Raw genomic sequence first — 27,758 nt, 5'->3', positions numbered from 1 at the left:
CAGGACACGGGTTCAAGAGACGTTTAATGACCCTCGCGGGTCCCAAAGCAGCGGGACGAAGCTGGGGGGGGGGGTCCCCACCGCCGGCCCCCCCCGGGGTCCCTTCCCCGGCACAGGGGTGGCCGCGGGGGCTCGGGGTGGGGAAGAAATTAAGCACCCCCAGAGCTGCACATTGGGGTGGGGGCAGAAAAAGGGCGCGGGGGGGGGGGGGGCCCTGGCACCCTTTTGCCCACCCCCCCACCCCCCGGGGGGGGTTCAAGCAGCAGCGATGGGGGGCAAAGCGGGGGGGGGGCCGGTGCCGTGCTACCGGCTAGCACCAAGTGCCCTGCGGGACCAGGGGGCTGGGGGGGGGTGACCCCCATCGTGTCCCCCCTTTTCCTGCCTGTACCGGCACGGCGGTGGGCGCAGGGTTGGGGGGGGGGTGACAGCGGGTGACCCCCCCCACTCCAGGATCCGTCACTGCTTGCCGGGGGGCCGCCGGTGGGGGGCCACGATGCGGTAAGGGGGCTGGTTGCTGCCACCCCGCTTGCTTCGGGGGGGTCCGGGTGCCGCCGTGCCGGGGGGGCCGCTGCCTGAGCCGGGCTCTGGTTCTGCGGGGAGGAAAGGAGAGAGGTGTCAGGCGGTGGGAGGATGCCGGACGCTGCCCCCCCCCAAAAAAAGTCACCCTGCTATGGGTGCTGTGGGCAGGGGGGGGCCCTGCCCCCCAGAAATGGGGTTCATCGCTCCCCCAGCCACGCGGCAGTGTCGAGCCCCACGGCTCCGGCTGTCCCCCGGGACCCCCATGCTGGGAGAGGCACACTCGGACTGGGGGGGGGGGACACACGCACAGGAGGACCCCCCGGCTGGCACCCCTGCCTGGCACCCCCGGCCGGCACCCCGAGAGCCGGGGTCCCCCCTGCAGGAAAGCACAGCTGGAAAGTGGAGGTGGGGGGGAGTGGGGCAGAAGGAGGGTGGGGGGCACCCGCAGCCCCCCCAGCTGGGCACCCTGGCACAGTGGGGGCCGGGCACTGGGGTCTCCCTTGGGCCAAGAGGGTCTCCATGGTCATCTCTCAATCCAAGAGGGTCTCCATGGTCTCCCTTGGCCCTGGGAGGCTCCAGGAGCTCCTTTGGTCCAAGAGGGGCTCCATGGGTCTCCCTTGGTTTGAGAGGGGCTCCATGGTCTCCCTTGAACCTTGGGGGGCTCCAGGATTTCCCTTGGTCCAAGAGGGGCTCCATGGTTGTCTCTCTCAATCCAAGAGGGTCTCCATGGTCTCCCTTGGCCCTGGGGGGCTCCCTTGGTCCAAGAGGGTCTCCATGGGCCTCCCTTGGTTTGAGAAGGGTTCCATGGTCTCCCCTGAACCTTCGGGAGCTCCAGGATTTCCCTTGGTTTGAGAGGGTGTCCATGGTCATCTCTCAATCCAAGAGGGTCTCCATGGTCATCTCCCTCAACCCAAGAGAACCTCCATGGTCTCCCTTGAACCTTGGGGGGCTCCAGGATTTCTCTTGGTTTGAAAGGGTCTCCATGGTCGTCTCTCTCAATCCAAGAGAGTGTCCATGGTCTCCCTTGAACTCTGGGGGGCTCCAGGGGCTCCCTTGGTCCAAGAGGGTCTCCAGGGGTCTCCCTTGGTCCAAGAGGGTCTCCATGGGTCTCCCTTGGCTTGAGAAGGGCTCCATGGTCTCCCTTGAACCTTGGGCGGCTCCAGGATTTCCCTTGGTCCAAGAGGGTCTCCATGGTTTGGTTGTCTCTCTCTCAATCCAAGAGGGTCTCCATGGTCCTCCTTGGCCCAAGAGGGTCTCCATGGTCATCTCTCTCAACCCAAGAGAACCTCCATGGTCTCCCTTGAACTTTGGGGGGCTCCAGGGGCTCCCTTGGCCCAAGAGGGTCTCCATGGTCACCTCTCTCAACCCAAGAGAACCTCCATGGTCTCCCTTGGCCCTGGGGGTGCTCCAGGGACCTGCTCCCAGGGGCTCCAGCCCCCCCCCGTGCTCCATGCCCGCTCCCGGGGGGGGGTTGAGGGGGGTGCCACGGCGCGCCCAGCTCATGCGGGGAGGGGAGGGGGGAAGGCGGCGCGGTTACCTGGCCAGATGATGGCTTCCAGCAAGGTGACCCTTCTAGCCAGGACCTCCAGCCGGGCCTGCTGCCGCAGGAGGGTTTGGAAGCTACTGGCCTGGGGGAGAGTGAGAGAGCAGAGCAGAGCGCGCGTTCGCCGCCGCGGCGGGGACGGCACGGGTGGCACGGCACGGGCGGCGTAGCGTGGCGTGGGTGGCGTAGCGTGGGTGCAGCCCTGGCGGGCAGGGGGTGCCGGTGCGATGGGGGGGGGGGTGCCAGGTCTCCCAGGAGGGTGCTCCTCTTGTTTTCAGAGGGGTGCCGGGGGCTCCCGTGGTGGCCCCAGGGGGATGCGAGGGGGTCCCCCATCCCTGTGGGGCCGGGGGGGGGGGGTCCGGGGGTCCCTTGCGCTGACCCTACAGCAGCCGCGGCTGCCTCGATGTCCCCACCTGATGGGGACACGGCTGTCCCCTGCCCGGGCGAGTCCCAGCGGGGTGCTCCCTCTGCCACCCCCCCCCCCCCAGCACATCGAGCCCCTGGACACATGGCGGGGGGACACACACGTCCCCAACCTGCCCGGGGGGCCACCGGCGTGTCCCCAAGACGGAGACTGTCACGGGTGTCCCTGCCCGAGGTGGGCACCCCGGGCAGTGCCCATGGGGGGGGGGTGTGTTCCTGGGGTACCCCAGCCGTGGGTGCAGGCAGGGGGGGGCCCCGGTGACCCTCGCCCTGTGAGCGGTCCCCAGTGCTGGCCACGATGCCGTGGTGTGGGTGGTGATGTCATGCACGGCTGATGACGTCACACCACAGCCAGGGCGAGGCCGGCACCCTGCCCCCCCCCCAGTGCCCAGGCGGCGGAGGGGAGGGGGTGCCGAAGGACCCCTCCCCGCAGCTCCATGACGTCAGCGAGCCAAGGGCCACCGTGACGTCACGGGGGCCCGGTGACCTGCCAGTGGGGATGGGGGCCACCCCATGGAGCGGGGGCCACCCCGGGGGTCCCGGTCCCCTCCCGTGGCCCAGGCTGGCCCCCCCCCCCTACTCACCGTAGAGCCCAATCATTGTTTCCAAGATTAAAACCCTCTCCGCTAAAATCTTCAGCGCCTCGCGGAGCTGGTGCAAACCCTCCCCCTGGGGAGAAGAGAGGGACGGGGGTGAGGGGGGGGCCGGACCCCCACATGGCCCCGGGCCACCTCCCCTGGGAGGGGGGGGGGACATGGAGGGGACACAGGTACCCCCGCACTTTTCGGCACACCCCGACTCACTACAAGACGGGGGGAAGGAATGGGGGTACCCCTGGGGGGGGGGGGCACCAGCCCCCAGCCCTACCCCTGGGGGGGGGTCTGTGCCCACCCTGTGCCCCCAGCACAGCTCTGTGCCCTCCTGTATTGGGGGGTCCGGGGGGGGCTGGCTCTGTGCCCCATCACCCTGCCCAGGCACAGAGGGGCTGTGCTGATGGTGTGACCCCCCCCCACCACGGGAGGGGGCAGCATGCAGGGGTGGTACCCCCTTCCCCCACCATTTGGGGGGGGGGAAAACAAGCACAGCCAGGGGTCTGTGTGCCATCACCGGGGTCCCAGGGGCGAGGGCACAGCTGGGGACTCCCCGGCCATTGGCGGGGTCCTGGCACAGCTGGGACCCCCCCCCATGCTACCATTGGGGTCCCAGGGATGAGACGTGGGGCACTGGGCACCGCTGGAGCCCCCCCCCCCATGCCATTCTTGCGGTCCCGGGGGTGAGGTGTGGGGTCCTGGTCACCGCTGGGGACCCCCATGCCATCATTGGGGTCCCAGGGACAAGCCGTAGGAGAGAGCAGGGTGCCCCCCCAAGCCCATCGCTGTCCCCCCAGCACCCACGGGTGGCCAACCCCTGTCAGTAGACACGTCCCCCCTCCTGTCCCCAGTGCCACCGGCCACTCACCCAAGTGCCCTTCTCGCCCGGCTCGCCCCTGGGGCCCGGCTCGCCCTGAAACACAGAAAGGAGACGGCCTGGCAGGGGGGGGCGTGGGGGGCTGCGACCCGGGGGGGCCCGACCCAGCAACGTACCTGTGCCCCGTCCTGTCCACGGCTGCCTGGGTGGCCCTGGGGACCCTGGGGAGGGGGGGAAAGAGCCCGTCAGCACTCGGGGAGCACGGCCGGAGCCCCCCACCGTGGGAGATGCTGGCAGACACCCCCCCCCCCCAGGCTGAGACCTCCCCAACTCGTGTCACAGCGCTGGGCTGGCAGGGACTCACCCTGTCTCCCTTCTCCCCGGGGGGGCCGGCAGCTCCAGGTGCCCCGGCTTTACCCTGTGCAAGGACGAGGTGGGTGTCATGAGCTGGGGGGGGACACCAGGGCTCAGCCCACCCCGTGCCCCCCACCCCGGCGCTCCCGGCACTTACGTCAGGTCCTGGGGGGCCGGGTGGCCCGATGGGACCCGGGGGGCCGGGGGGACCTGCAAGGAGAGGGGGCTCAGCTCAGCTCAGCCCTGGTAGGGTGCCCCACACCGGGGCACCCCCAAAGTGCCAGGGTGGGGGCGTAGGGAAGGGGGGGGACACACTCACCCATCGGCCCCATGGGTCCGGGGGGTCCGGTGGGACCCACGATGCCCCCGACGGCTTCGGTGAAGGTGTTGGAGAGAAGCGGGTCCCCTGAGGGAGACCATGGGTGGTGGGCAGGGGCCAGAGCCCCCCCCCCGGGGGCTCCCAGCACCACCCAGCCGGGCAGGATCCGGCCACGCTACCCCCAGCCTGGGCGATGCTCCCACCCCAGACCCCATAGCCCACTCCCCGTGGCCGGGCTGCCCCTCCAGCCCCATCACTGGGGCAGGGATGCTCTGCCACGCTACACCCCCCATCCTTGGGGTCAGCCAGGGGAGGGGACCCCCCCCCACCACCCCAGACCCTCCTTACTGGGCTCGGCTATGCGGGGTATCACTGGCCCCACAGGGGCAGGGGGTCCTGGGGGGCCGGGGGGGCCGGGTAACCCCTTCTCTCCGGGGAGCCCCCTGGCTCCATCCCGGCCGGGTGGTCCTGGGGGGCCAGGGGGACCTGCAGGGAGGAAGAAGAGGGTGAAGGTTGGGGGGTGCTTGTTAAAGTCCTGATGCCTGAAGCTGTGTGGCGCTGGAGCCCTTCTGAGCCCCAAAACCACTGCATGGACAGCCCCCCCCCCCCAAAATCTGCCTGCCAGGAAGGGGATGCTCAGCCAGAGCCAGGCACTGGGCTGGGACCCCCCCCCCCATCAGGGCACCCCATCACCCCTTACCTGGTGGTCCCATCGGACCCTTCACCCCAGGAATGCCGGATGGTCCCCGTCCTCCTGCGTCTCCCTTGGGGCCGGAGGGGCCGGGGGGGCCTCGTGAGCCGGATTTCCCTGCAGTCAAGCAGCACCTTCAGGGGAGCACCCCGAGGACCCCCCCCACCCATGCCCAGTCCCCACCATCACGTTCCAGCATGGCTCCCCACTGCAACCCTGGTGCGGGTGGGGAGAGCATCGGTCTGGGGGGGCACCCCAAGGGCAGCAGCCCCACGCCGGTGCCCTCACCCTGCCCCAAACCAGAAGCGCTTGGGGGGGTTTGGGGGGGTCAAAGCCCTTCAGACCCTCCCCAGAGCTGGCCCGGTCCCCACGTGTGGCTCAGTGTCACCACCATTCCCTGGGGACAGCTGGGGTGGGACTGGGACCACCCCACAGCCCGTTCCTCCGGGGTAAAGGGCTACAAGAGGGGGTCCCCCCAGGTGTGTCCCCCCCAAATATTGACAACCCCCAGGCGTTTCGCAGGACGTGGCATTGCCCCCGCCGGTGCCGTGGGATGTGGGTGGCTGGGGGGGCAGCTGCCTGCGCTTGCCTGTCTTACCGTCATCTCCGGGGTTCCCGCGGGCAGCCGGGGACCCCCAGAGCTGCCCAGTCTCCGGCCCCCTGCCCGGGTTGCTGCCTTTGGGTGCCGGGGGGGTGGGGGGTTCAGCCACCGACAACCGGGCCACCTGGCAACGAGATGGGAGAGTTGGGTGCCGCAGCAGGGGGGGACCATAAGGTGCCCCCCCCCTCCCAAGGGCTCCTGCACCCCTCGAGGGGTGGCACGGTGAGCCAGGGAGGTGGCCGGACCCTCGGCCGGTGGCACAGCGTGGGGCTCACCTGCGCCTCGAGGGTGGCGAGCCGGGCTGTCAGCTCCCCGACACGGCTGCAGTTCAGGCACCCTGCGGGGCAGAAAGCGGCGGGGGGCACACGGGCCCGTTGGGTGGGGGGCACCCACCCCTCTTCGCCCATGCCCATGCGGCTGGCTTGGGGAGGGACCCACCTGAGAAAGCCGTGGGGCGCAGGGAGGGACGGCGTGGGGCAGTGCTGGGGCGTCCGGCGTCCCGCAGGGCGAGGAAGGTGTGAGCCTCTGCCGAGAGAAGGGGGGGGTCAGGAAGGGAGGACCCCCCCCATCCCCGTGCATCACCTCTGGTGGGGGACCCCCCAAGGGCCACAGGGCTGGGAAAGCCTGCTGTCCCTCACCCCAAAACGTATGTGTGGGGGGGCTCGCAGGGGCTCCTGCTGCTTCTGCCCCATCCTCGCTCTGGGTGAGCCTCAGAGCCCCAAACCCACCCGTGGCCCCAGGGCAGATCCCCCCAAACCCACCCACGGCTCCAAGCCAGATCCCCCTTGAACCCATGCGCGATCAGCCAGATCCCCCCAAATCCCACCCATAATCCTGAGTCAGACCCCCCCCAAACCCACCCGCAGTCCTGAACAAGATGCCCCCAAACCCACCCATGACCACATGCCGGATCCCCTCCAACCCACCCCATAACCCTCAGCCAGTCCCCCCCAAACCCACCCATGACCACACTAGACCCCCCAACCCACCCCATAACCCTCAGCCAGACCCCCCCAAACCCACCCATGACCACACTAGACCCCCCAACCCACCCCATAACCCTCAGCCAGACCCCCCCAAACCCACCCATGACCACCCACCCGATACTCCAAACTCACCCCCAAGCCAGGCCCCCCCAGCCCCACCACGGTCCTCAACCCCATCACCCCAAACACCCCCCCAGCCCCCAGCCAGTCCCGTGTCCCCCCCTCCCAGCGAGACCCCCCTAGCCCCAGCTCGGGGGGGATGCCCTTGGAGGAGGGCCACATTCCTGGGGACATTGCCCACATCCACGACCCACTGTGGGGTCCCAGCCCCCCCCGTTCCCACCGAGGCACCCTGGGGACAGCAGCTTGGGGCCACCCGGTGCGGCAGGAAAGGGGTGTCTGGAGCAGAGCTGGTGGCATCGTCCCCCCCTCGTCCCCCCCACTGCCACCCCACCCCGGCATGGCCACCGCCATGCTGCAGGGGACAGCCAGCGCCGCCCTAAGCGGGCCCAGATGTGGGGCACCCGGCCAAGCACGCATAGAGCAGGAGGAGGAGGAGGAGGAGGAGGAGGAGGAGGAAGAGCCCCCCCGCCTCCCCCCGGGCTGCTGCCACCCAGCTGGCTCCCCCCGTGCCCCGCAGAGCTGAGGCTTGGCTGGGGTACGGGGTGGGGGGAGAGGGAGGGAGGAGGATGGGGGTGACGATGGGGACAAAGACACACACGCACCCCCCCCCACCCCCCCGCCCCCGGTACGGCGGCAGGCTGGGGGCCAGCTGCCGAGTCGGCAGCGCCCGTCCCACCACGCACGGCACAGCCTTGCACCCATTCATCCACCCACCCGCCGTCCGGCCGCACACGGGGACGGCGGGCAGGCAGGCGGGCAGTCGTCCCCTCGTGGGCACAGCCACGTGCCCGCCCACCCAGGAATGTCCATCCGTCCACACCCCACCCATCTATCCACTTTTGCAGTTAGCCACCCCCAGGCAAAGCCAGCCAAGCATCCGTCTGCCCACCCACTGCCGCATCTACCCATCCAGCCCAACGTAGGGCCGTCCACCCGTCTGTCCACCCACCCGCCCACCCGTAGGAATCTCTTTCCATCTATCCGCCCACCCACTCAGCCACCAACCCGTCCATGCGCACGCAGGGACATCCATCCACGTAGCAACACCGGAACATCCAGCCAACCACCTACCCACTTATCCATTCATCCATCCATGGACGCAGCCAGCCAGTCATCTACCCACAGGAACATCCATCCGTCCACCCACCCACGGGAACATCCATCCATTCGTCCGTCCACTCAGCCATGGGAACATCCATCCATCCACCCATTTGCCCACATGGAAGAACATCCATCCATCCCTCTATCCATCCACGGAGGAACATCCATCCCTCCATCCCTCCATCCATCCCTCCATCCACCCACACAGAGGAACATCCATCCTTCCATCCATCCACCCACCCACTCACAGAGGAACGTGCCTCTCTCCGTCCCTCCATCCCTCTCTCCGTCCCTCCATCCACCCACAGAGAGGAACAGCCATCCCTCCCACCCACACGTGGGTCCACCTCTCCACCCAGCCCTCCCCACCCCACCGCACCCTGCCCACCCCCAGCAGCGATGCTGACGGCCGGGGGGACCACAGCCCAGGCGCAGCCCCTGGGTGACACTACCCCACCCTGGCCACGGAGAGGACCAGAAGCCCAGCGCCAGGGCAGGATGAGACCCCCTTCCCATGGCCGGTGCCAGTTCTCACCTTCCTCGCAGTTGGCCCCGGCGTGCCCGGGGCAGCACCTCCACTCCAGCGCCGTGAGCGTCTTGTAGGTCACCCTGTAGATGGGCCGGACGACGGTGCGGTAGCTGCTGGCACAGAGCAGGGCAGCGCTTTCAGACCCATCCCGGGTCCGAAACCCCGGGGTGACGGAGCACCCCAGGGTGCTGGGGCGGGATGCCGGGTCCCCGCTCCCGAGGGACGCCGGCGTCACCGCTCACCTGCCCCCGCTGCAGGCCAGGGGCCAGCGGCAGCCCTGGAAGACCCTCTGGAGGAAGGTGCCATTCTGGACGTGGCACGACACCGTCCGTGTCACCGTGTAGGAGCACCAGTTGCTGGAAGGGAAACCGCCGGTGCCATCAGCCCTTCCCCGGGGGACACTGTGGGGCTGGCAGAGGTGGCGGTGCCACCCGAGCTACGTCGTGTCCCCATCCCGTCCCAGGGGGTCCTGCCCCCTAAATCGCCCTGGGAGATGCCCACCCTCAGCTTTCGGGGTGCCCATGGAGGATGCTCCTATGCGGGGGCTGCCCTGGCACTCTGGGGTTGGGGGGGGGAACTGAGGCCCCGCATTCCTGCTGCATTCCCGGCCCGGCACGGCGCTGGCGCCGACAGGCCTGGAGCGGGGCCCAGAGCCCCCCCCTGCGCCCCCGGCCCACCCCACACAAAGGCTCCTTTCTTCGGGCGCCTGCCTGCCCCACGCCGGCTGCTCATGCCAGGCTCTGCCCACCCTGCCTGCCCCGGTCATGCCACCCCCCACCACCACCCCCCCAGCCTCAGTTTCCCCCTGCGGGGGGGGGACACACCAGTGCCACAACGCCGCGTCCCCGTCCCCGCAGCGAGCAGGACTCGCTGTGCCCTCGGCGGCTTCAAACTCGGAGGCCGTGCGATTTGGGTCAAAACCCAAGCTTTTTGGGACCACCGCGGCGTCGCACAGCCCCTCCAAGCAGGGAGGCGGTGGCGGCGGGGACGAGTGGGCGCCGCGGGGGGACAATTGTCTGGGAGATGCCGGGGGGAAGGGGTGTTTGTGGGGGGGGGGCACAGCAGGGTGGCACAAGGCTTTCCGGCCGGGCAGCGTCCCAGGCGGGCTCCGTGCCAGGGCCACGAAAGCGCCGAGCCCGCCGGGGCTGTCTCCGCGCTTCTGCTGCCGCCCCGCGATGCCAAAGCGGGGTCCCGGGGGACGGTGGCGTCTCCGGCCTCCCTACCCAGGGTGACAGCCCCCGGTGTCGTCCACCTTGGGTGGGCATCCAGCTCCCGGGGTGGGGGATGCTCCTCAGGCACACGGGGATGGCACGGGTGCTGCGTCGGGATGCGGCCGTGCCGTCTCGGGGTGAGGATGCAGCAGCGGTGCCAGCCCCAGCTGCGGCGGGCGCCCGCGGGGATGGGGATTGGGGACGGGTCCCGGCCCGTTTTGCTTCCCGCCTGGCAAAGGGAGGACGTGGGGGAATGCCCTCCCGGGGAGCCGGGCAGGAGCTGGCGGGCATCGGCGTGCGGGAGCTCGCATGGCCTGGCACGACCCGGCCCACCCGCTGCTGGGCCGACACTCGTGCACCGAGCGGGCCCGGGCTCTGCTGCCGGGGCATGCGCGCACCTGGGGCAAAGCCCACGTCGGGGTTGGTTCCGAATCCCACCCCGCTTCCCAAAACCGGCCTCTTGGCTTCGTGCCCCAACCTGCTCGGGCATGGGGGATCCCCAGGGATGCGTTAGCCTGGCAAGAGGGATAGGGTGGGGGCTCGCGGGTCCCCTGATGCCAACAGGAGGGTGGTGGGAGCCAGGTTGTGGGGTGGGGGGGATCTGGTGGGGGGGACACACGACATGGCAGGGTGGTGCCAAGGCGCCGGGGGCTTCCTGGGCTTGGCCGGGAGGGAAGGGGAAATGAGGCAGCTTCTGCCCGTCGCCTCGCCGACCCAAGCGGAACCGGGAGGTCCCGGCAATCCGGTGCCGGAGACGTGGCCAGAGCCAAAGATTTCCTGTAAACAACCCCCCCCGGCACCCCGCCTGCTGGGACGGGATCGTGGGGACAGGGACCACAGCCCCCTGAACTGGGCAGTGGGCTGCCTCGGCCCCCACCACCTTCTGGGGACGAGCGGGACCCTGGGGCCAGAGCCGCTCACCCCACGCCAGTCCCAGCGTGCCCAGGCAGCCCCAGTAGTCCCAGTAGTCCCAGTATGCCCAGTATGCCCAGCATGCCCCAGCACCTTGCTAGCCCTGGTAGCTCTGATAACCCCAGCAGTGATGCTGGACCCCGTAAGTCCTGCTGTCCCCAGTAACCCCCAGCCCCAGTAAGCCCAGCTAGCCCCAGTACTCCCCGGTAAACCCCAGCCCCAGCAGCCCCCGGGACCCTCCCCAGCCTTCCCAGCCCGGCTAGCCCCATCAGCACCGACCAAACACCCCTTGGCCAGCCGTCCCCAGCAGCCGGTGCCCCCCGGTACCCGCAGCCCCCCGGTACCCGGAGCCCCCCGGTACCCGCATCCCCGTCTCCGCGATGCCACCCACGCTCCCTTCCCAGTACCCCCCGTGCCCAGACACCCCCCCCCCCCCCCCGGTGCCCTTTCTCCATCACCGTGGTGCTTCGCACCCGGTGCCCCCCCCCGGTGCCGGTACCTGCGGGCGGCGGGCTGCAGCACGGCCGGGCTCCAGGAACCGGCGGCGGGGGGCGGCAGCAGGCAGCAGAGGCACAGGCAGAGCCCCAGGGGTACAGGCAGGGGCAGGCAGCGGCGGCAGAGCCCCCGGTCACGGCCCGCCATACCGCTCCGCTGGGCTCGGTGTGGGGCCGCGCTGCCCGGGCACCGGCACCGGCACCGGCACCGAGCGGGGCGGCGGGAAGGGGAGGGGACGAGGAGGAGGAGGAGGGATGAAGGAGGAGGGATGAAGGAGGAGGAGGAGGGACCCCACGCCCCCGCCTTCCGCCCCGCCGGCCCGGGGGTCCCGCTGGCGGCTCGGACGCGGTGGTGGGGGGTGTACGATGCGCGGGGGGGGGGGCTGGTCCCAGATGCGGGATCCCGGTCCCCGTGTGAGCGAGTGTGTGTGCCGGGTGGGAGCCCCTCCGCCTCCCTCTGCGTGGGTCCACACGCGTGTGTGCGTCCCTGAGTGTGCGCGCGGGTCCGCGCGCATGCGTGTGCAGGGGGGCGCACATCTGCGCGGTTCTGTGTCTGCGTGGGTTCGCACATCTGTGTGCTTCTGTGCCTGCGTGGGTTCGCACGCGTGGGTGCATGGGTTCGCACGCCTGCGTGCTTCTGTGCCTGCGTGGGTACACACGCGTGTGTGCTTCTGTGTCTGCGTGGGTACACACGCGTGTGTGCTTCTGTGTGTGCCTCTGCGTGCGCATGAATGTGTGCATGGGTACACACGCGTGTGTGCTTCTGTGTGTGCATGGGTACGCACGCGTGTGTGCTTCTGTGTCTGCGTGGGTTCACATATCCGTGTGCTTCTCTGTCTGCTTGGGTACACACGTGTGTGTGCATCTGTGTGAGCATCCGTACGCACGCGTGTGTGCAGGGTTTCGCATATCTGTGTGCTTCTGTGCGTGCACGGGGACACGTGTGTGCGCGTCTGTGTGTGCATGGCTACGCGCGTGTGTGTGCTTCTGTGTGTGCTTCTGTGTGTGCATGGGTACACGCACATGTATGCTTCTGTGTGTGGATCTGGGTCTGCATGGGTACACACGCGTGTGTGCACGTACGTGTGCATTGGTACACAGATGTTTGTGCGCCTGCATGCACGCACATGAGTGCACATGCGTGTGCACGTGGGTGTGCACGTCCGTGTGCCCGTGTGCCGTCCGTGTGCGATGTGCCGCAGGTCCGTGGGCGTCTCTGTGCACACGCACGTGTGTTTGTGTCTGCCTGTGTGTACACAGTACACACCCTGTCTGTCTGTCCGGTTGTCTCCGGCTGTTCCTCCGGCCGCCTCTTCCATGTGTGCGCGTGTGTGGTCCCTGTGTCGGGGCGTGCAAGGAGGCCGCGTGTGTGCATGGGCGTGCGTGGGTGGTCCCTGCCGGGGGTGTCAGCGCGGGGGTGTGTGTCTGTGTCTGGGTGTGTGTTTGGGGACACATCCCGGCACCGGCAGCACCCCAGGACCCCCCACCCCTCTCCTCTGCGGGGTGCGGGTGCGGGCTTCGGCCCCCCGATCGAGGCTGTCAGCACCCACCCCCCCACCCTGCCTGCACAGGGGACCCAGGCGCCCGGGTGGTCTCATCTGCTAACCTGCTGTGTCCCTTCCCTGGGAGACAGCGGGGAACCCACGCGTCCGGGCCCCCCATCCATGGGGTGGGGGGTGTGCGAGGGGGAGCTGTGCTCTGCCTGGCCCCCCCCAGCATGGGGAGAGCCCTGGAAAGCCTGGAGCCGGGCTCGGGGGGGGGGACACACAAGCGGGGCAGGAGGACTCTGCGCTGGAGCGGATGAGGGAGTGCTCCCACAAGGCCCCCCCACCCATGGGTGCCACCTTCCTCTGGGCAGGGGGTTAAGCAGGGAGCTGGCACAGCACAGGTGGGGGGGATGCACCCCCAGAGCACGCACCCACGCCTGGGGGGACCCATCACCCCGACTCCCCGGTGGGAGCCCTGCCGGCCCCCCTGGCTGGCAGCCACCCCCTTGGTGGTTAGAGCACGGGGGTGTCCCCAAAGCCCTCCCCAGCCCCCCCGCAGGCAGCCTGGCCTCGGTGTGTCCTTGCTGCAGGGCATGGGATGTTCTGTTTACCCTCGTGGGTGCTTGGAGGAGCCGAAGGCCATCCGTACTCCTCCTCAGACTAAACAAGGCTATGGTCGGGTGCCCGGGGTCTGGTGAGGGCCCTTGGGTGTGGGGGGGTGGGTATCGCACTGGATGATGCACAGGTCCCCCCCAGGTCTGGGTGGTCCCCCCATGCACGGTGGGGACAGGGCTGGGGTGCTATGAGGGCTCAGCACCGGTGGGACGGATCCTGCTTGGCTCTGGCAGGCTCCCTCTGGCAGCTCAGAGGCTGGGGCTTTGGGGGGGCTGCAGGAACTGGGGTGCCCCATCTTGTCCCCCAAAGTGGGGCAGCCCCGCACCCAGTGCTCTCTGATGGCTGTCCCAGGCTGTCCCCAGCCCAGAGCTGAGCACGTGGGGCCCAGCCTCAGGCTGCAGAGACCTTGTCCCCACGGCTCCCCTGAGTGACCCTCATCTGGTTCTGGGGTCCCCTCACCCGGCTCTGGGGTCTCCTCACCCGTGCCCACCCCCTGCTTGATGGCTTGAATCCCTCCAGGGCTCCTCAGGTGTGTTTTAGCCTGGGTCCAGGTCCCTGTGCCACGTCCCTGCCTTGGCTCCATGTCCCCATGCCAACGTCCTCATCCCAGCTCCAGGTCCCCATGCCACGTCCCTGTTGCCCCAGCTCCGTGTCCCCATGCCATATCCCCGTCCCAGCTCCAGGTCCCCATGCCACGGCCCAGGCAGGGACCAGGGCTCGGAGCTGAGCTGAAATGAGGCTTCTGGGCCAGGGGAGGCCTGGGGGGGGGGGTCAGGAGGGTCCAGGGGGGGTCAGGTGGGGCCGCTCAGAGCAATTATGGCCCATTAGTGCCCACAGGGCCCTGCCCCATGTCCCCACCAATGTCCCCAGCTCTGCATCCCCCAAACTACCTCTGTGACCCTGTCAGCTCCCCAAACAGCACGTGCCCTCCCAGCCCGGCTCCCAGCAAGGCGTGGGGCATGCCGGGATGGGGAGAGGCTGCTGGTGGGTCCCAGGGGTGGTGATGAGGCTCACAGAGCGGCCCCCCCAGGACCCCCACGCTCACCTGAGCCACGGCATAGGGTGCCAGCCTCCAGCCCCATTTGCCCTGGGACTGGCTCCTGGCACGAGACCTGGGTGCAGCTCATTGCATGGATGGGGCAGTGGGTGGCTCCCAGGGCCCATGCACGGCGACGGGGAGCCGAGTCCCCCCACCGTGGGGACGGGGACAGGGACGGGTGGGTGTCCCTATGCTCGACCCCTGCCCGGTCCTGGGGGTGGGTGCTCGGGGCAGGGACCGAGCCGGGGGGGGGGGGGCTCGGTGCCCCCCACGGTGCCACCCCGGGCTGCCACGCCGCGTGGCCGAGGCCACCAGGTGGCACTGCGAGGCCACCGTGGCCCTCGCTGCCCGGACCCCGGCCACCCCCAGGGCCAGCCCCGGTCCCCGGCGGTCCCGGCCGGCCGCCCCCCCCGGGCCGTCAGTGTCCCCTTCCCAGTGGCGGGGGGGGGCCATGCGGCCAGAGCCCCGGAGGAACAACCCCACTATCCCCACTCTGTCCCTCCACGGACATGGCCACAGTGGCAACCCCTCTGTCCCCAGATCTGCCCTCTCCATGGGTACGGCCAGAGTAAAAAAACCCCTCTGTCCCCAAATCTGTTCCTCCGTAGGCACAGCCAGAGTGACAACCTCTGTGTCCCCAAATCTGTCCCCAAATCTGTCCCTCCACAGGCACATTTAGGGTGACAGCTCCCCTGTCCCCAGATCTGTCCCCTCTGCAAGCACGGTCAGAGCAGCAGCCCCTCCGTCCCCAGATCTGTCCCCAAATCTATCACTCGCAGGCAGAACCGGAGTGACACCCCCTGTCGCCAGATCTGTCCCCAAATCTGTCCCTCGGCAGGCAGAGCTGCGAGCCCCCAGGCCGAGGGGGGTGGTGATGGGGGCGAGCGGGGCAGACACCGGGGTGTCCCCAAGGCTCACGGCCTCCTGCCACCTCCCGTGCCTCAGTTTCCCCATGGGGCTGCAGGAACCACATGCCCTAAAGGGGACAAGGTACCCCCCCAGCCAGGCTGGTCAATGTGGGGGGCAGCCCCCCATGGGGACCCCCCACCCCACGCGTGTGTGTGAGCACACTCATGCTCGGCCCTCTGACACGCTTGTGTGCCCGTGCCCCAGGGCTGGGCCACCTGCGGGTGCCTGGTCCTGTGCTGGGTGCAGGTTCCTGGTGTGGGTGCTGGGTGCCTGGTGTCAGTGGGGGTCCCCAGTGGGGGTCCCTGATACGGGTGCGGGTCCTGGCCTTGTGCCTGGTGTGGGTCCACGTGTGGCTGGTCCTCTCGGTCCCAGGGTGGGCACCCACAGCAGGCAGGGGTCCCCGCTGTGGGTGCTGGGTGTGGGTGCCCGTCCCCAGTGTAGGTCCCCAACGCAGGGCACTGGTGTGTGTCCCCACTATGTGTCCCCAGTACGGGTGCCCAGTCCCCTCTGCATGTCCCCAGCGTGGGTGCCTGGTCCTGGTGCATGTCCCTAGTGTGGGTGCCTGGTCCTGGTGCGTGTCCCTAGTGTGGGTGTCTGGCCCTGGTGCAGTTGCCCGGTCCCCTGCGTGTCCCCAGTCCCCTGTGTGTGTCCCTGGTGTGGGTGCCTGGTCCCTTGCGTGTCCCAAATGCGTGGCCCTGGTCCCCCGTGGGTGTCCCTGCTGTGGGTGCCCGGTCCCCTGCGTGTCCCAAGTGCGTGTCCCCGGTCTCCAGTGTGTTCCGCCGGTGTGGGTGCCCGGCCCCGGTGCAGATGCCCGGTCCCCTGCGTGTCCCCAGTCCCCCGTGTGTCCCCCCGGTGTGGGTGCCCGACCCCGGTGCGGGTGCCCGGTCCCGATACAGGTCCCCAGTGCAGATGCCCAGTCCCCTGCGCATCCCCAGTCCCCAGTGCGCGCCCCTGGTGTGGGTGCCCGGTCCCCTACGTGTCCCAAGTGCGCGTCCCCGGTCCCCCGTGCGTGTCCCCGGTGCGGGTGCCCGGTCCTGATACAGGTCCCCGGTGCAGATGCCCGGTCCCCTACGTGTCCCCGGTGCAGATGCCCGGTCCCCTACGTGTCCCCGGTGCGTGTCCCCGGTCCCGGTGTGTCCCCCCCAACGCGTGTCGCCCGGTGCCGGTCCGTGTCCCCGGTCCCGGTGCCTATCCCCAGTGCAGACGCCCTGTCCCCGGTGCGGGTGCCCGGTACCGGTGCGTGTTCCCGGTTACGGGCGCGTGTCCCCGGTGCCGGTGCGTGTCCCCGGTGCGGGTGCCCGCGCAGCCGTGCGCGCCGCCGCCGGTGCCCGTGGCTGCCCGGCGCTGGCGGAGCGCTGCCGCCGCCCGGTCCCTCGCCCGCCGCCGCCGCCGCCGCCGCCGCCGCCGGTTGCTCCCGGTGCGGCTGCGGGTCCCGCTGCGGCTGCGGCTGCCGGAGGTAGCGGCGCGGGGCGCGGGCGATGCCGGGCGGCGGCGGCCATGGCGGGGCTGGGATCGGGGCGGGGGGGAGGCGGCGGGACCGTGAACCGGGGGGGCTGGAGGGTTGCCGTGCACCGGGGGGGGGGAGAGGGACCGTGCACCGGGGGGCTGCCGCGTACAGGGGGCTGGCTGGGCACCGGGGATAGCGGGCACCGGGGGTGCTGGGGGCTGCCGGTGCACTGGGGGGGGGGGGGGAACCGGGCACCGGGGACCGGGCCTGGCCGTTCAACCCACCCCCCCCCCAGCCCCCCAAAGCAGCTGGACCCCACGGAGGGCGGGGGGGCTGGCACCGGGGCTTCTCTGTCCCCACAGCCCGCTGCCGGGGGGGGGGGGGCTTAGGGTTGGGGTGAGGGTCCCTCCAGCTCCGGCGGTGCTCGGGGTCACGGCGGGTGCACACGCGTGTGGAGGTGCGAGGGTGCGCGTGTGCACGCCTGTCTCCGTGCGTGTGTATGTGTGTCCCTGGGGGGGGGGGGATGTTTGGCGGGGGGGGAGTGTTGTGATGCCGTGGGTCCCTGCGTCTGTGTGTCCGTCCGTCTCGGTCCCGCTGTCTGTCTGTGTCACCGGCTGCGCGTGTGCCAGCGCGTGTGCCCGTGCGTGTGTCTCTGTGTCAGTGTGTCTGTGTGTGCCTGGCCGCGTCCGTGCGTCTGGCTGCCTACGGCGGCTGTGCAACAACCACCCCCCCCTCCCGCCCTGGCCCCCCACCCACCTCCCATGGGGCTGGGGGTGCCCTGGGTGGGCGAGGGGCTGGGTGGGGGAGCGGGGGGCTGGGGCAGGGAGCCCGGGATCACCCCCAGCCCGATGCCTGCAGTGCAGATCATAAATCAGCGGTGGCTGGAGCGGGCTCAGGGGGCCGCGGGCTCCTTGGCACCCAGATCACTTGGGCAGGGAGCAATGGGGCTCCGCGGCCTTGCGGGGCCCCCGCCAGCCCCCCAGGGCCGTAAACAGGGTTGCCTGTCCCGTCCCCCCCCGCCATCCCCCTTGTCCCCACTGTCACGTTGGAGGCCAGCAGCCAGCCGGGGCTGGCAGGCAGCCCACGCTGCCAGGGCTGCGGGCACAGTGGCCTTGCTGCCCGCCGGCTCTGCAGGGGTGATGGGGACGGTCCCCCAGCTGCCACCCACATGGCGGTACCCAGGGTGACCAGCGCCGTGGCCCTCTTTTACAGGTGACACCCCCCTCATTTGCCACCGGTGACGTGCTGGGCGGCGGGGACAGCCGTGGAGCCACCGAGGACATAGGCTGAGCGGCGGGACACGAGGAGGAAGAGGAGGAGGGGGTGTCTTGGGGACGGCACCTTGGCTGCGTGTCCCCAGCATCATCTGCAGCCACCAGCCACCCTTGAGCCAACGCAGCCCGGAGGGGGGGGGTCCCGGTGGCTTTTTGGAGCCTGAGCACTGCCAGCACCGCGGGGAGGAGGAAGGGCCGAGGAAGACGTGCCGGGTGATGGATGGCCCCAGCCCGGCGCGGTGGCCCCAGGGGAGCGGGACCGGGCGGCTCGGGGACCTTGGGGACCTGGCTGGCAGCGCCCGCCTCTGCAGAGCCCCGCAGCGTTTGCTCTGCTGAGCTCCAGAGCCCGCAGCCGGTGGGAGCCGGGAGGAGGATTCGGAAGGGCTCCGGGTGAGCCCCGCATCCCTGTGCCGGGGCATGGCGCGGGGCTGAGCCGCCGTCCCCCCGGCATGGCGCGACAAGGTTCGGGGGCCATGCTGGCCTCCGGTGGCCTGGGCTTCCCCCCCCAAAACCTGGCCCGTGTCGTGGTGTGGGAGTGGCTGAACGAGCACGGGCGCTGGCGGCCCTACTCGGCTGCCGTCTGCCACCACATCGAGAACGTGCTGAAGGAGGACGCCCGTGGCAGCGTGGTGCTGGGCCAGGTCGACGTCCAGCTGGCGCCCTACGTCATCGACCTCCAGTCCATGCACCAGTTCCGGCAGGACACGGGTAAGGGGCTGGCGCTGAGCCGGGAACATCCATCCACCCATCCTTCCATCCATCCTTCCATCTGTCCACCCATCCATCCACCCATCCTTCCATCCATCCTTCCATCTGTCCACCCATCCATCCACCCATCCTTCCATCCACCCACCCCGGTGTGTATCTATTTATCTGCCTGTTGTCCCATTCATCTATCTGTCCAGCTGTCCATTCATCCATGCATCTATCTCGCTGCATATCTGTTTTTCTGTCATTCCATCCATCCTTCCATCCCTCCCTCCTTCCCAGTGTATCACTACTTACTTGTCTGTCACTTCATCCCTGTATCCATCCATCCATCCATCCATCCATCCACCCATCTGCCCGTCCATCTGTCCCTCCATCCCATTGCACACACCTGCTTCTTCTGTCCATCTGTCCCTCACGTTCCTTCTCTCCTACCCTTGCCCTGCTGAGATCTGCTCCCCCCGTGGACTCCGCAAGGCTCCTCCTGGCCTTTCCTGTCCCCCTCCCCACTTTCCTCCTCCACCGTGGACCCCTGCCCCGGAGGGACATGTCCCAAAGTCCCTCCATCCCCTCTCACCCCCCATAGGGTGCTGTGGTGGGTGGTGTGTCCCACCTGCCACCCATCTGTCCCACAAAGCTGCTCCGTCCAGGGTCCCCAAGGAACGGGGAAGGCCCCAGTTTGGGCACCGGGAGCTGTGGTGGGCACTGGGCTGGTCGCAGCTGTGCAGCTGTGGCGGTCGGTGCCTGCGTGCTGATGGCACCGTGCTGCAGCACGCATCCAGGCCACGTGTCCTCGGGGGAAATCAAAGCCGGTCCCGTGCCGGCACCAAGCCCAGACCCCATTAAATCTGTCCCCGTTGCAGTGTGACCCATTAAACCGGCACGTGCCGGCTGTGCCATGGGGGACTCACTGTTTCGGGTGCTTTCCTGGCCATCCCTGCATCCCTGCCTGTCGGGAAACATGGGGGTACCGAGGGCAGGGTCCGGCCCCAGGCCAGGCAGGGGACGTGCCACGCACCAGGTGACACTCCCAGCCCCCCCCAGACTTGCCTGGGGACACACAGGGACCACCCCAGAGCAGGACCCCCATGGCCGCCCCCCCCCGTACCCCCCCGATTCCACCCTTCCCGGTCACCAGCGATAGCGAATGACCCTGCGTGTGGATGTGGCTCCTGCGATGGGCTGGGGACTGAGATGGGGACCAAGCCAGGGACCTGCCACCCTGCCTCTGCCATCAAGCCTGGCTCCGAATCGGTCTCCAGCCGGTCATGGGCTTGGCAGGGGGCAACTTGGCACCCACAGCCCTGAGTCAGTGCGGCGGCTGCGGCCGCCGCCACAACCCAGGTCGTGCCGGCAGCCGCGCTGACTCAGTGCTGTGGGTGCCACTGGGACACCCTGGCTGTCCCCACGCCAGCTCCTGCCAGCTTTGGCCAGGATCCATCCTCGGCCAGCAGGCACCTGGTATCGCATCCCCTGGCCACAGTGCTGGGTGCTCCCGGGGAACACATGCCCACAGTGGGGCCATGGCTGGGTTTGGGGGTGACATGTCTGCCCGGAGCAAAACGGCTCCTCCTGGGATGTCCCTGGGTACCGCGGTCCCCGTGCCAGCAGGGCTTGGGGACAGGGATGCTGAGAAAGGGGCTTCGCCATCCCCAGGGATGTCACGGGAGGGGACGTGGCCATTGCTTTGGCTCCATCCCATAGATCGTCCTCGGCATCGTCGTCTCCATGTGTCCCATCCCTGTATCCACCTCCATCCATCATCTCTGCCCTCGGATGTGGCCTGGGGGCAGTGGGGTTTGGAGGCTGTCAAGTGTCTCTGGAGTCCCCTGGTGCTCCAGGACGCGAGGGTCCCCCGTGCTGAGGGTGCCCCCAGTGCCCGCCGTGGCATGGGGACAGAGGGAAGGCGGGCAGCAGGCTGGGGGCGAGGGGGGGGCTTGGCCTGCACCGTGCCTGGGGAGGGAGAAACCCAAGCCAAAACAGCGATGGTGTGAAATGAGGTGACCCTGTTCCGAGCAGCAGGGATGCGCGTCCCCTCCCTGTGGCCCTGGGGACGCTGGCTCGGCCTGGTGGCTCCGGCACGGTTGGCAGATGGGACGGGGGCTGTTGGGGCTGGGGGCAGCTGGTGGCCCTTGGGGACCCGGAGCTGCGTGTGCCCACATGCACGGGCTGGGGTGTCCTCCCCTTGTCCTCTGCTCTGCAGCAGCGGGATGCGGCTGTGAGCGGGCAGCGGGATGAGGGATGCAGTTGCAAGGACCAGTGGGATGCGGGATGCAGATGCAAGGGCCAGCGGGCGCGGGACGTGGATGCGAGCGGGATGCGGGCATGAGTGGGCAGCAGGATGGGGGACATGGACGCACGGAGGCAGGCACGGATGTGAACACAAGCGGGATGCAGGGCGTGGATGTGAGCGGGATGTGGACGTGAGTGGGCAGTGGGATGTGGATGTGAGCCGGCAGTGGGATTCGGGATGGGGGCAGGAGCGGGCAGCAGGGACGAGCGGTTCTCCGCACGGTTGCCGGAGCGGGGTGAGCAGCCTCCGTGCCTTCCTCCCGCCGGGCTGCCGGCAGAGCTGCCTCAGCACAAGCCGGCAGCTGGGGCCAGGCTCTGCTGCCTGACGCGGCCGATGATTAATGACGGTTATTAGCGTCGTTAATCGGGCTGGGCAAACGGTGCTGGCGAGGGGATAGAAAGGCACCGTGCCACGGGGGCACTGCTGGGGCCGCGGCTCGAGGAGGGGGCTGCGATGCATCCCCCCACCGCAGAGCTTCCGAGGCGGCTGTAGAATCCAACTCGGTCGCAAACAAGCAGCGAGGGGCCAGGATTTAGCCGTGCATGGGGGAAAACACCTCGCTCCCGTGACTGCCGGTGCTGGCCAGAGCTGCGGCAGCTGTCAGGAAACCCCGTCCTGACCGGGAAATGCTCCCCCCGCCCCGGGGATGGCAAGGAGACCCCGGCCAGGGAAAGCGGAGATGGGCCTGGACCAGAGGGATGGAAAAAGGCGCTGGGGGCTGAGCAGCATCGCCCTTCCCACGGTGGCCAGGGCCGTGATCCCGACCGCCGGCAGCCCGGCCGGCAGCCAAGCCAACACCGCTGCCACCGCTAATGGCGGGTTGTTGAGCCTCACGAGTCCCCGGGGAGGCGCAGCCCTGCAGACACGCCGATCGATCCATCGCACGCCGCGGCTGCCGCTGCTCGGCAGAGGGGGAGGCGGGTGCTGCCTGTTGGTGGCCATCACCCCTCCTGCACCCCGGGGTGCTTTGTGGAGGGCGAGAGTGGCTGCTTGCACCCCAAAGTGCCTCTGCGTCTCCGTGACCGTGGGGAGCCGGGCCGGGAGCCGGACGCACGCGCGTGCATGCAGGCACGGGTCCCTCTGCCAGCACCCCGGGGTGCTGGAGCCCCGCGGGTGCTCACCCCCACTGTCTCCCCAGGGACCATGCGCCCCGTACGGAGGAACTTCTACGACCCGTCCTCGGCCCCGGGGAAGGGCATCGTGTGGGAGTGGGAGAACGACAACAGCTCCTGGACGCCCTACGACATGGACATCTGCATCACCATCCAGAACGCCTACGAGAAGCAGCACCCCTGGCTGGACCTCTCCTCCCTGGGCTTCTGCTACCTCATCTACTTCAGCAGCATGTCCCAAATGAACCGGCAAACCCAACGCAAGCGCCGGCTCCGGCGTCGCATGGACCTGGCGTATCCCCTCACCATGGGCTCTATCCCCAAGTCGCAGTCGTGGCCGGTGGGCGCCAGCACGGGGACGCCCTGCTCCTGCCCGCAGTGCCTGCTGGTCAACAGCACCCGCGCCGCCTCCAACGCCATCCTGGCTTCCCAACGCCGCAAGCTCTACCCGGGTGCCGTCCGCCAGAGCAGCACCTTTGCCGGGGCGGCTCTATGGCCGGCGGGGACGGGGACGGCGGCGGTAGCGGGTGGCACGGCCAAGGGCGAGGGGTTGCGGGTGCCCGGCGGGGCGTTTGCCCCCAACCAGAACGTGCCCGGCGGGGTGCCGCTGCCCGGGCTCAACAACCTCAACCAGCCCGGCACGCAGCGGGGGGCCGGACTCGGTGCCCGTGCCACCGTCCCCCCGGGGTAAGCTGGCTGGGGGAGGGTGGCCTGGGGAAGGGGATGGTCACGGTGTCACCCAGGCTGTGGGGATGCCAGGCGAGGTGGGTGCCGGGATGGGCGCACAGAGCCATGGGAAAAGGGAGATGGAGGTTCCTCGTCCCCTTCTGTCACCTTGCAACAAGCAGCCCCGGCCTTTCTGGCACTGTGTCACCCCCAGCCCCCGGCACCCCAGCCTGGGGACGTGGTGGCAGGAGGGACAACCCCAGCAGCTGGCTCGTCCCAGATGTTCCCCTGGATCCCTGCCCCTGCAGAAGGGCTGCGGTGACTTGTACAGCGTGCCGTGCCGTGCCGTGCCATGCTGTGCCATGCTGTGTGCCATGCCGTGGCACGCTGTGCCATGCCAGCTGGAGGAGACGGAGTGCCTGGTCACAGGGGGCTTGTGTCCCCGCTGGCCAGCACAGGGTCTATGACCCCGGCTCGTGACCCGATGCCACCAGGCAGATCCCTGGGAGGACACGGTCGTGGGGACCACAGCCCCGGTGTCCCACGCGTGATGGGAATAACTCGCCGAGGGGATGGGTGTGATTGAGCAGACCCCCAACAGGGTGTCCCAGTGGGTGTCCCTGTCCTGGCACCCAAGCCCCCACAGCTGTACCCCTTGGTGGGTCAGCCCAGCATCCCCTCGGGGCTCTCGGCACCGGGTTGTCACCGGGACAGGCAGGAGCGGCCATGGCCCCGAGCGTGACTTGACGAGCAGGCTGTGACGGCTCAGCTGGCAGCCCGCTGGCGTGGGAAAGCCCCGTTGCCGCTCACTCGGGTGGGAACTGGTCCGGATCCGACCTCGGGGTATTTGGTCAGAGCCCCCCCAGGGCGGACTGAGTGCCCTGGGCTGCAGTGAGCTGTCCCGGGGGACAAGTGGACATCCCGTCCCATTCCTCCCAGCTCCCTGCCATGGGAGCAGAATCCAGCCCCGGGTTGCGGGGCAGGGGGGTGAGGCAGGTTCGCTGAACCCCCGGCAAGTCCCGGCACATTTCCTTCCCCTGCTGACGTGCTGCTTTCTCTTCCGCCTGCCGGGTGCTGGGCCAAGCAGTCCCTGTCCCCATCACTGTCCCAGTCCCCATACCGGCACACGGGCCCCATCCCAACGCATCCCCATGGACAGGTAGGAGGGGGGCCAGGAAGACCCCGGGGGGAGGCTGGGCTGAGACCTCCGCCACTGCCCTGGCCTCGGCATGAGTAAGGGCAGCTTTGGGAATGGGAGGGAAAACGCCCACAGCCCCGGCTGGTGTGGGGCTGAGCACTACCGAACTCATCACCATGATGGTTGTGTGCGTGGGGGGCCATTTGGGATTGGCAGGGGACGGCACTGCTTGTGGGGGCTGCTGTTCGGGCTGCTGAGCTGGGGCAGTGGGATGTGGATGTGAGCCGGCAGTGGGATTCGGGATGTGGGCAGGAGCAGGCAGCAGGGGCGAACAGTTCTCTGTGGGGTGCTGGAGTGGGGCGAGGGCAGGAGAGTGCTCGGGCACTGTGCAGGGCTGCTCTGCTGTGCTTCCTTGCTCATCCTCCATCCCATTGCGTGCCCTGTTCCATCCATCCACCCATCCACCCACCTGCCCAGCCAGCCATCTGTCTGTCCATCCCTCTGTCCATCCCTCCCTCCATCCACCCTCACCCATGGGCACAGCCACATCCATACCTGCACACGAGATCCCGGCTCCCACCCGGATTTGCCTGCACACGCATCTGCTCACGCTCCCAGCTGCGCACCCACCCTTGCACGCATGGGTGCGCACCCAGCACCGTGCACACCCAGCCACGGGTGCACACATGGGTGCACACACACACACGCACACACACGAGGTGCCATGGGTCAGCGGGGACGAGCAGGTGGGGAGGCACCGTGCCATCGCCCTGGGGGTCTTGGTGCTGACAGCCCTGGAGGGGTGAGGGTCCCCTTGGGGCATGGGAGCGATGGCCAGGGTGATGGGTGAGGTGCCGAGGTGCAGGGACGGTCCCCGTGGGGGATGCGGGACATGGGGCATCGCCATTGGGACATCCCGATGAAGCACCCTTCCTGGGTCAAGATGTCCCCAGCACCGTTGGGTGGATGGAGACATGGCACTGGGTGACAGCCCCATGAGATGGGACAGTGACCACCGGGGCCGGCAAGGGGACACCCTGCCCCGTGTCCCGTGGCGAGGACGCTGCCCTGGGGACATGCCATGCGCGGAGGGGACAGGGACAGCCCTACCAGCCTGGCTGAGCCCCTTCCCCTCCTGTCTCCGCGCAGGGTGCCAGCCCTCCCAGTCAAGAACCTGAACGGCACCGGCCCCGTCCATCCCGCCCTCGCAGGTAAGGGGGGTCCTGCCGCCGGCCGGGTGTCACCGCAGGGTGACATCGAGGGGCTGAGGGGCCGGGCACGGGGCTGGGGCACAGCCAGGCAGTGGGAAGGATGGATGGATATTGGGTGGACAGACGGACAGCACCCTTCCCCTGATGCAGGGATGACGGGCATCCTCATGTGCGCCGCCGGGCTGCCCGTCTGCCTGACCCGTGCCCCCAAACCCATCCTGCACCCGCCACCCGTCAGCAAGAGTGACATCAAACCTGTGCCTGGCATCAACGGCATCTGCAGGAAAACCAAAAAGAAGCATCTCAAAAAGAGTAAGGAGCCGCCGGCGTCCCTGCGTGCCCTCGGCCACGCCAACCCCTGCCGGAGGGGAAACTGAGGCACGGGTGCTGCTGCTGCCTGCAGGGGTGGGGGCCCCAAGGGGTTTGCCCAAGGGTTTTGGGGTGATGCCCACAGCTCCTCCATGGCACATGCTGGCACCCTTTCCTCCTCATGCTCTTCCCACCCTGGTGGCAGGGGTAGCAGGGTGTTGGGGCCACTGTGGGCAGGCTCTGACGGCATCGCCCCCTCTGCCCACGGCAGGCAAGACCCCTGAGGACGTGGTGCGCCGCTACATCCAGAAGGTGAAGAACCCCCCGGACGAGGTGAGTGGGCATCCCCCGGCACCGCAGCTCGGGCACGCGCTCACCCCGGGGCTGCTGGAATTTCGCGGGTCTTGGGCATGGGGAGAGGTGTGGGCAGGGGATGGGCAGCCCCCCATCCCACCCGGCCACTGATGCCCGGCAACCTGCACCTGGCAGGATTGCACCATCTGCATGGAGCGTCTGGTCACCTCCTCCGGCTACGAAGGTGTCCTCAGCCACAGGGGCATCAAGCCGGAGCTGGTGGGCAAGCTGGGCAAGTGTGGGCACATGTACCACCTCCTCTGCCTCCTGGCCATGTACAACAACGGCAACAAGGTGAGCCGGGAACCCCCCCCGGCGCGGGGGGACACCCTCCCCACGGTGCCCCATCCCCACGGGTGGGTGCTGCGGGGTGGGTGCCGTCCCTGATGCTCGCCCGGGTGCCCGCGCAGGACGGCAGCCTGCAGTGCCCCACCTGTAAGGCCATTTATGGGGAGAAGACGGGCACGCAGCCCCCCGGGAAGATGGAGTTCCACCTCATCCCCCACTCCCTCCCGGGTTACACCGACTCCAAAACCATCCGGATCGTCTACGACATCCCCACCGGCATCCAGGTGAGGAACCCACCTGAGGAACCCACCACCCCGGGACCCCTGCCAGGCTGGGTGCCCCCCCCCGTGCCACCCACTCGTCCCATTGCCCTCCCACCCAGGGCCCAGAGCACCCCAATCCCGGCAAGAAATTCACGGCACGTGGCTTCCCACGGCACTGCTACCTGCCCGACAACGAGAAGGGCAGGAAGGTGAGTGTCCCCGATGGCACCAGGGTGGGATGGGAAGGGAAGGGAAGGGAAGGGAATGGGATACGATGGGATGGGAATAGAAGGAATGGGATGGGATAGGATGGGAAGGGACAGAGTGAGAAGAGACGGGATGGGATTGGATGGGAAGGGATAGGATAGAATGGGAAGGGATGGGATGGGGTGGGAAGAGAAGGGATGAGGTAGGAAGGGATGGGATGGTATAGAATGGGAAGGAATGGGATGGGATGGGAAGGGATGGCATGGTATGGAATGGGAAGGGATGGGATGGGGTGGTAAGAGAAGGGATGAGGTAGGAAGGGATGGGACGGGATGGGATAGAATGGGAAGGGATGGGATGGGATGGAATGGGAAGGAATGGGATGGGATGGGAAGGGATGGGATGGGGTGGGAAGAGAAGGGATAAGGTAGGAAGGGATGGGATGGGATAGAATGGGAAGGGATGGGATGGGATGGAATGGGAAGGAATGGGATGGAATGGGAAGGAATGGGATGGGATGGGAAGGGATGGGATGGGGTGGGAAGAGAAGGGATAAGGTAGGAAGGGATGGGATGAGATGGAATGGGAAGGAATGGGAAGGGATGGGATGGGGTGGGAAGAGAAGGGATGAGGTAGGAAGGGATGGGATGGGATAGAATGGGAAGGAATGGGATGGGAAGGGATGGGGAAGATGCAGCAGTGCCAGGGTAGGGCCGGGGTGTGCCGCAGGGAAGGGTGGCACCATGCGGGCACAATGCCAAGGTTGAATCCTGCACCCTGGGGTGCTGGGGGCCGAGCTGTGCTGGGCAGGAGGAGGGCTGGGGGTGCCGGGTGGGCGAGCGATGGCCGTGCCCGCCCGCCGCAGGTGCTTAAGCTATTGATCGTGGCCTGGGACCGGCGGCTCATCTTCACCATCGGCACCTCCAACACCACGGGGGAGTCGGACACGGTGGTGTGGAACGAGATCCACCACAAGACCGAGTTCGGCTCCAACCTGACGGGCCACGGCTACCCCGACCCCAACTACCTGGACAACGTCCTGGCCGAGCTGCTGGCCCAGGGCGTCTCTGAGGCCACCCTGAAGGACTGAGGCAAGGGTGAGGGGCTTCCCACCGCCCCCTCGCCCCCGTGTCCCTGCCCGTGCCGCCGCCACCGCCCGCGCCGCTTCGCTGCCGCCGCCGCAGCCCTGCCGGGTGGGCTCGTCCCCCATCCTGGTCCACCCGGT

General features: G+C 68.7%; 2 protein-coding genes across 5 annotated transcripts; one reads left to right on the top strand and one right to left on the bottom strand.

Annotated features, from left to right (window-relative positions):
* Positions 1-12: 12 nt before the first annotated feature.
* On the bottom strand, positions 13-11,634 carry EMID1 (EMI domain containing 1). Of its 4 annotated transcripts, XR_012652154.1 has the most exons (16): positions 11,219-11,634; positions 8,839-8,952; positions 8,603-8,709; positions 6,296-6,382; positions 6,133-6,194; positions 5,855-5,981; positions 5,266-5,373; positions 4,914-5,051; positions 4,566-4,652; positions 4,404-4,456; positions 4,257-4,310; positions 4,069-4,113; positions 3,944-3,988; positions 3,070-3,154; positions 2,057-2,147; positions 488-590 (listed from the first exon to the last, which is right to left on the bottom strand). XR_012652154.1 is itself a non-coding variant. In XM_075039654.1 (15 exons), exons 1-15 carry the CDS (start codon positions 11,359-11,361, stop codon positions 457-459), a joined length of 1,389 nt encoding a protein of 462 aa, XP_074895755.1. In that variant the 5' UTR covers positions 11,362-11,633; the 3' UTR covers positions 13-456. The 4 variants fall into 4 exon arrangements, 3 of the variants coding, with proteins under 3 accessions (XP_074895755.1, XP_074895756.1, XP_074895757.1); XM_075039654.1 differs by lacking the exon at positions 2,057-2,147 and having other exon boundaries at positions 13-590; positions 11,219-11,633; XM_075039655.1 differs by lacking the exon at positions 2,057-2,147 and having other exon boundaries at positions 13-590; positions 8,603-8,706; positions 11,219-11,632.
* A 6,654-nt stretch (positions 11,635-18,288) lies between these two features.
* Positions 18,289-27,697, top strand: DTX1 (deltex E3 ubiquitin ligase 1). Its single transcript, XM_075039653.1, has 9 exons — positions 18,289-18,692; positions 22,124-22,784; positions 25,051-25,112; positions 25,263-25,424; positions 25,693-25,754; positions 25,911-26,069; positions 26,186-26,347; positions 26,446-26,535; positions 27,399-27,697. The coding sequence occupies exons 1-9, from the start codon at positions 18,434-18,436 to the stop codon at positions 27,621-27,623; spliced, it is 1,842 nt and encodes a 613-aa protein (XP_074895754.1). The 5' UTR covers positions 18,289-18,433; the 3' UTR covers positions 27,624-27,697.
* Positions 27,698-27,758: the final 61 nt, after the last annotated feature.

This window comes from Buteo buteo, chromosome 11 (assembly GCF_964188355.1).
Source record: "Buteo buteo chromosome 11, bButBut1.hap1.1, whole genome shotgun sequence".
In the NCBI taxonomy this organism is placed as follows: domain Eukaryota; kingdom Metazoa; phylum Chordata; class Aves; order Accipitriformes; family Accipitridae; genus Buteo; species Buteo buteo.
Note: the sequence above shows the minus strand (reverse complement) of the source record. Positions and strands in the feature narration are given on the sequence as shown.